Consider the following 7,656-nt stretch of genomic DNA (forward strand, 5'->3'; position numbering starts at 1 on the left):
ACACACACACACACACACACACACACACACACACACACTACCTTAGCTGTTTACACATATTTGCTAACACAATTAGCATGGTTAGCACAGGTCTCACACTAGTCACTGTAACGCTGTATCTCTTGCTTCTTTGAATCGCACCAGTTCACAGAGTGAACTCATATAGGTTATCATTGAATGATTGTATTTGCAGGAACCACCCGAACAGTCCATTGGAGTCCCCATTTGACAGCCATATGGGAATTCAACACTGTGAGTGGGCCTTTAGGACTAATTTGATTCAAATTGAATGATTTGAATCTACTAAATAACAATAATCCACTTTTAAACCGTGTGTGTTTCTTCTTCCCATAGGTGGCTGGTTTCTGTCTAACCCAGACTCGCTGTGTTCAGGTGGGGGTCCTAGCTTCCCCTATAGCGGGGGTCTGCCTCTCGCCCCCCCTCATGGGTACAAGCACTACCCCCCCAGGCCAGCTCCCTACCCCCCCTCCTACCTGCCGCACCGCACGCACCCTTCTGGTGAGACACACCGCCATCTCTCCATCTCTCTCTTCCAAATCCTCTTTTAACTTTAGTTGAAAATGTAAGCTATCACACCAGCCTGACCTCTTCCCTCTTCCCTTGTCCCTGTCGTTCTCCGCTCCTCTGTCTCGCTCTCCTCGTCACCCTCATCTCCAACCCTCCCTCCAGTCTCTCTGTCTGAGGGGCTACAGGTGTTGTCTGGGGGTCCTGATGGCTGGTCTAGTGTCTCCTCCCCCGGCCCCTCCTCCTCAGCCCTACCCATGACCACACCCTCCTCACCCCCGTCCACCAATAGCAGCAGGTACTACACGAAAACATAGATATAGAATAAGTAGAATAATACATGATATAGCTCTTTAGAATCTACTGAGTTTTTGTTTATAAAGCAAGGTGTGTGTCCTCAGTCAGTACCCTTGTTTGTGGACGGTCGGGCGTACAGACGGGAGTCCTGCCTCTTCTCCCTGCGCCCAGCTTCATGGACCAATCAACAGCGAGAGCCACCCACAGCCACCCAATCACGTCCGGCTGGGCGGGCCCGGTTGGCCACCTGTCTCCAGCCATTCCTTCTAACAAACTATGTGATTGGTCGATGCCCACATGGGCATGATCAGTACTGCCCTGGGACCCGGCCCTGGAAGCCCTTTAATGAACACATCTTAGATAATAGGTGTTCCTCTGCCCAGGCGTTGCCAGATGTTACATCTTCTGGAAAGGTATTTTAAGTATCAGCTAACCACATATTTCATAGCAACCTGATGCCCGACAGCAGTCGATGACGTGGCACGGAACCACTGGTTGATGAATGCAACGTCTGAGCAGGGGAAGGCGACCAACGTGTGTGTGCATGTGATGCCATACAAATGTGTTAGTGTGTGTGCACCTCAAAAAACGAAGGCCCAGATTCAATCAGATCAAGTGTTAACTGGCAATAGCAGACACCTGCATAGCGGATGTTTTGGCTTTGCTGGAGGTGGAACTGCGTTGGAGCTGTCCAAATCGGCGAGCAGCTGCTCTTGCGATCATTGTCACGAAGCCACACTGTCCCACTGGCGTTAGAAGTTCAGAAGGAGAAAGTGGAGGCTGTATAGAAATAACGACGCTCACATTGAAAAACATTCAACCAAATAGTTTCTATCATCATAATGGAGGTGTAGATCACATCTCACATTCCACTGTTCTGACTTAGAAACAAGGCTGCATGGGATTTCTGTTCATGCCACTCCGTGCAGCCAATGGCAATGTCCGCTTTAGGTATAATGCCAGGAGCCGCTTGTGGATTTGACAGCTCCTAACGCAGTCCTACCTCCGGCACCTCCGAAACGACCGCTGTGCGGATGTTGGACAAAGTGGATCTGATTGAATCAAGCCCTAAATGTCTCTGCCTGCTTTCAAATGACTTACTTCAATGTTTGTGGTTCAGCCCTGACAGACTAACTCTGGGCCCTGACAGACTAACTCTGGGCCCTGACAGACTAACTCTGGGCCCTGGTAATAAGATATGTCAAACTGCCAATATGCAGGAGTCAGAATAAATATCTATGTGAAACTATGGTACAGAAAAATATGTATTATGTCTCTGTCTTCATTCTGTCAGCTTTATGATAATGTCTCTGTCTGATAAATGCTGTTCATTGTAAAACGCTGAAAATAAACATTGGCCAATCAAATCTTTCTGGTATGTGTGTTTTCTGGGTGTGTGTAATAACATAATGACTGCTGGAGTTGCGTAGGCACTCTGGACACTCTGTTAACACAAATTCAGCACTGGTATGTGTGTTTTCTGGGTGTGTGTAATAACATAATGACTGCTGGTGTTGCGTAGGCACTCTGGACACTCTGTTAACACAAATTCAGCACTGGTATGTGTGTTTTCTGGGTGTGTGTAATAACATAATGACTGCTGGAGTTGCGTAGGCACTCTGGACACTCTGTTAACACAAATTCAGCACTGGTATGTGTGTTTTCTGGGTGTGTGTAATAACATAATGACTGCTGGTGTTGCGTAGGCACTCTGGACACTCTGTTAACACAAATTCAGCACTGGTATGTGTGTTTTCTGGGTGTGTGTAATAACATAATGACTGCTGGTGTTGCGTAGGCACTCTGGACACTCTGTTAACACAAATTCAGCACTGGTATGTGTGTTTTCTGGGTGTGTGTAATAACATAATGACTGCTGGTGTTGCGTAGGCACTCTGGACACTCTGTTAACACAAATTCAGCACTGGTATGTGTGTTTTCTGGGTGTGTGTAATAACATAATGACTGCTGGTGTTGCGTAGGCACTCTGGACACTCTGTTAACACAAATTCAGCACTGGTATGTGTGTTTTCTGGGTGTGTGTAATAACATAATGACTGCTGGTGTTGCGTAGGCACTCTGGACACTCTGTTAACACAAATTCAGCACTGGTATGTGTGTTTTCTGGGTGTGTGTAATAACATAATGACTGCTGGTGTTGCGTAGGCACTCTGGACACTCTGTTAACACAAATTCAGCACTGGTATGTGTGTTTTCTGGGTGTGTGTAATAACATAATGACTGCTGGTGTTGCGTAGGCACTCTGGACACTCTGTTAACACAAATTCAGCACTGGTATGTGTGTTGTTGGACAACAAATAAAAATTCCACTTCTCAAAATGACTGAAAGTCTCTAAAGTCAGGACACACAATGACATAATAGTAGAAAAGTACAAACTTTAATGCAGACTTCTGTACACAAAATTGCTTTCCAATTCCTTAGACTGAAACTCTTCCTGAAGGGGCCAACCACACAGAGACCGATGAAAAGACCACTGCAGTAACACACCTGATTCAACTAACCACGGTCCAGACTGAAACCCATGATTGGTTGAATTCCAGAGCAGGTTTGACGTCATAATGACATTATTACAACAGCCCTATGACAATGTTATAACAGCGTTACAATACTGTTGTGGAACAACGTCGTCAGCTTCCTCCTAAATACAGAGAGTTAAACTCTGCCTCCAGCCGGTGGTCTTTGTGGGCGGATTCTGATTCTGGACAGGTGATGTCACCATCTCCCAGCATCTTCCACCAAGGCAGGCGACCGGACTGGAGCAAGGCATTGTGGGATTGCCGGGCGCGGGCGGCTACGGGGGCAGAGCGACTCCTGAACACGTCACAGTCGGTTACTGTGGCGACACTGAGTGAGGGGGCATCTAAGAGAGGAAGATGGATGAAGGGAGAGAACGAGGAAGAGAGAGAAAGAGAGATTGGTGTGCGCGTGTGTGATACCTACTCAGCAGTAGTTCCAGGTCGGTGTTGATCTGTGCCAGCAGGGCGTGTGTGTGAGTGTGTTCTCTCAGCTCTGCCTCTCTCCCCTGTAGATGCTGGAGCAGCAAGGCTTGGGTCTGAGCATGGAGCTTCCTACTGCCCTCTAGAGACACCACAGAGGACTACACACACAGAAAGAGATTGTTACACACACAGAGAGAGATCCGTTACACAGACACACAGAGAGAGACCCGTTACACAGACACAGATCATTACACAGACACACAGAGATCGTTACACACACATACACACTCGTTACACAGACACACAGAGAGAGACCCGTTACACAGACACAGAGAGATCGTTACACAGACACACACATACACACTCGTTACACAGACACACAGAGAGAGACCCGTTACACAGACACACAGAGAGAGACCCGTTACACAGAGAGATAGTTACACACCACACACACAGTTGTTTTACTATCCTTGTGGGGACCAAATACTATTTTCCCTAACCCCTAACCCTAATTGTAACTGTAACCCGAAACCTAACCCTAAAAACAGCCTTTTTCCTTGTGGGGACAAGTGAAATGTCCCCACTTGTCCAAATATTCCTTGTTTTACTATCCTTGTGAGGACATCTGGTCCCTACAAGGATAGTAAAACCAAACACACAACTTGAAGTAATATTCAGAATCACCGGGTGCAGGGCAATATGTTCCTCCACCTCTCTCTTCAGCTCCGCCCTCCGACTGTCAGTCAAACCCCGAGGACCAATCCAAGGGGAGAGGGAAGGAGGGGCTTTCTCAGCTCTCCGCCTCTTCAGAAAGCGAAGGACCTAACAGGAGAGGGACAAAAAACTGTCAAGATGAATTCAGATGCTGCTGCATGCTAGATTTGTTTGATCGCTGTGTTCAGCTTCTGCTTACAACAGGGGTGGTCTATTGGAAGTGCATGTGAGTGTGTTAATACTGTTCTCTGCAGGACAACAGCAGCTCTGTGCTGTGTGTGTGTGTGTTAATACTGCTCTCTGCAGGACAACAGCAGCTCTGTGCTGTGTGTGTGTGTTAATACTGCTCTCTGCAGGACAACAGCAGCTCTGTGCTGTGTGTGTGTGTTAATACTGCTCTCTGCAGGACAACAGCAGCTCTGTGCTGTGAGTGTGTGTTAATACTGTTCTCTGCAGGACAACAGCAGCTCTGTGCTGTGTGTGTGTGTGTTAATACTGCTCTCTGCAGCACAACAGCAGCTCTGTGCTGTGTGTGTGTGTTTCTCCGTTGCTGGAAGTTTCGTCTCTCTCGGTGGCCTCGCCAAACCCTCTGGATCTGTATTGCAGCCTGCCTCTCCACCTCCCCGAGGTACTGCTGCACCTGACCTACACACACACACACACACACACACACGAGGACTGTAGATGGCAGGTCTAACTAAGCAAACAAACGAGCATCATTCCGCTCTGTCTCTGCTGTAACAGGTAATGTGTGTGTACCTGGGGGCAGTAGCTGCAGTAGCTGTAGTTGTTTCTGATGGAACTCTCTCCTGGCTCTCTGTCTCCTGACACACAGCTGTAGTCTCAGCTCCTTCTCCCAGCACACAGCCTGAGCCTGCTGCGCTCTCCTCCGCCGCCGCTCCCTACACACACACACACACACACACACACACACACACACACACACACACACACACACACACACACACACACACACAACTGTCTGGAATTACTATGATCTTATTTAACCTTTATTTTGACAGGAAGTCATGCTGAGACCAACTTCTCTTTTACAGATGAGCCCTGGAATTACAAAAAATATACATCAATACAAAACAGAGATACAAAACACGATCATAGATCAATGAGAAAATAAAGCCCACACACACACACACACACACACACCTGAAGCTCCTCTGCAGTGATCTGACAGCTCTGGGCAAACTCTTCACTCTCCTCCTGGTCTGATAGGATCTCCACGCTGCCTGGATGATGCATGCCGCTCTCACACACTCCTCTGGCCACGTCTGATAACACAGAGAGAGTGTAAGGCACACACACACACGAACAACAACAAACACACTATATTTTACCTCTGTGTGATCAGCTGGTTTGGGGACTTCTCTGTGCAGCAGCTTTATCAGTTGGTCCACTTCCTCATCGAAGCCCCGCCCCCTCCATTCTCGACCAATCATGCCCTCCAACCCTGCAACACACAAACCATAAAAAACATCAAGATTGCTTTTGCAAGCATATAAAGTTAACCCATGAAAAAAAATATATATCGTAACCTGGGAATATTCAAACCCCACCCCCTGACCTTTGAACCTATGGATGATAAGCTGCAGGGCGGATTCTTGTTGCCGGGCAACCAGGAGGAGCGTCCTAATTGCTGCTCCTCCCACAACAGGGTTGGATGTGTGAGCCATTCGGTACACGACGTCATCCAGAATCACAGACAAGGGGCCTTTTCCCAAACCTGCTACTAACTCACTACAGAGAAAGAGCGGGTAATGAATTTAATTGATGTGTGTGTGTGTGTGTGTGTGTGTGTGTGTGTGTGTGTGTGTGTGTGTGTGTGTGCGTGGTGATATGCTACCTGTTAGCTGTCAGAAGCTGATGCCACAGTGACACACACACGGTTCCCACTCTCTCTTCCTCACTCATTAACATCCTCTCATAGTGGTCTGACTGCAGGACTAAGAGAGAGAAAAGAGGGGGGGCATCGTTAGTTAGCTACGAGGTCTGTTTGGTATTGGACGTTAGATCTCACCTTGTGTGGCCAGGTGACCATGGGCTTTCAGAAGCCAACACACAGAGCCCATCACTTTCTTGAAGAAACGAAACATCTCAGGCTGCCCATTCCCCTGCAGAGAGAGATATGTGAGTAGACATATTTTTGTTGAGGACATTCCAAACTTCAAAAAAACGTTATGTCCCTTACCGCCAAAGCTCTGTTCATCAGCCGACTGGCCAATGACAACAGGCTGTCTGTGACGGATGGGAGCAGCCGCCTATGGAAGGCCTCAGTGTCTCCGCCCATGTCCACACCCACACAGCAGGAGCTAAAGGAGTTTGCATATGCACACAAATAAATCAATGTCAAATCACTACTACAGATATATGACCCCCACATTCATAGATCTGCTTGCATCAATTATTATTCCACCCCATCAGTTCTATCAGGGCCTTGAAGTAGTATCTGGGGTAGGTATTGTCCATTGGTAGTGTCTAGGGTTGTTTGTTTTAGTGCAGAGTAATAGACAACACATATTTGGTTATTCCTTTTTGTTGTGGTTGTGTGGTTCAAGATTCTAAAATCGTACCTGAGAATTTCTGCCAACTGAGTGGCAGTTGCGTAGCCTCCTTCAACTTTGGCATAGTTCAGTTTGAGGGCGTCTCCTGCGCAGTATTGAAGTATGCCATGGCTGAACAAGGAGTTTTTGAACGCACCCAACTCTCTATCGTCTTGGACAGATATCCTATTCAGAATATCTTCAATGTCGAAAAATAAGGAATGACTGTTAGTTGGGTATCAGGAATAACACACAAGTGCAAGCAAAGTAAAATAACACGTTTTTCAATGTAAAAAGGTTAAACTAATTTACCTTGTAATTTTGAGAGAACTTGTGGAACCTTCAGCTCCGGCTTAATGTTTGTGCTCGCGACCAGTGCCCTTAGCCCGGCGTCTGTGTCCTTTCTAGCTAGACTCATCGCGAGTTTATTACAGTAATCTTTCGCTCCCAGATCTGAAGTATAAAACCATATACAAAATTGACGAGCTACATTATTCTTCGAATGAAACCAGACACGATCAAGTTTAAATCTATTTTCGTGCTCTCTTGTTACCACAAGCACTGACGGGGAAGCTTCATTTGTTTCTACAGCAACACTACCTAC

General features: G+C 47.1%; 2 protein-coding genes across 2 annotated transcripts in view; one reads left to right on the forward strand and one right to left on the reverse strand.

The window, feature by feature from the left end:
- LOC139372721 (T-box transcription factor TBX19-like) overlaps nt 1–1,092 on the forward strand; it is a 5,872-nt gene extending 4,780 nt beyond the window's left edge. The window contains exons 5-8 of the mRNA XM_071112517.1: nt 194–252; nt 355–519; nt 691–823; nt 927–1,092. Of these exons, the coding sequence (XP_070968618.1) occupies nt 194–252; nt 355–519; nt 691–823; nt 927–1,092 (523 nt within the window). The remainder of the gene's footprint in view (nt 1–193; nt 253–354; nt 520–690; nt 824–926) is intronic.
- A 2,109-nt stretch (nt 1,093–3,201) lies between these two features.
- On the reverse strand, nt 3,202–7,656 carry LOC139372722 (IQ calmodulin-binding motif-containing protein 1-like). Its single transcript, XM_071112518.1, has 13 exons — nt 7,365–7,656; nt 7,083–7,251; nt 6,701–6,821; nt 6,530–6,623; nt 6,356–6,455; nt 6,077–6,249; nt 5,850–5,962; nt 5,662–5,783; nt 5,257–5,399; nt 4,994–5,142; nt 4,468–4,605; nt 3,785–3,941; nt 3,202–3,704 (listed from the first exon to the last, which is right to left on the reverse strand). Exons 1-13 carry the CDS (start codon nt 7,468–7,470, stop codon nt 3,472–3,474), a joined length of 1,818 nt encoding a protein of 605 aa, XP_070968619.1. The 5' UTR covers nt 7,471–7,656; the 3' UTR covers nt 3,202–3,471.

The sequence above is a fragment of the Oncorhynchus clarkii genome, chromosome 18, assembly GCF_045791955.1.
Source record: "Oncorhynchus clarkii lewisi isolate Uvic-CL-2024 chromosome 18, UVic_Ocla_1.0, whole genome shotgun sequence".
Taxonomy (NCBI): domain Eukaryota; kingdom Metazoa; phylum Chordata; class Actinopteri; order Salmoniformes; family Salmonidae; genus Oncorhynchus; species Oncorhynchus clarkii.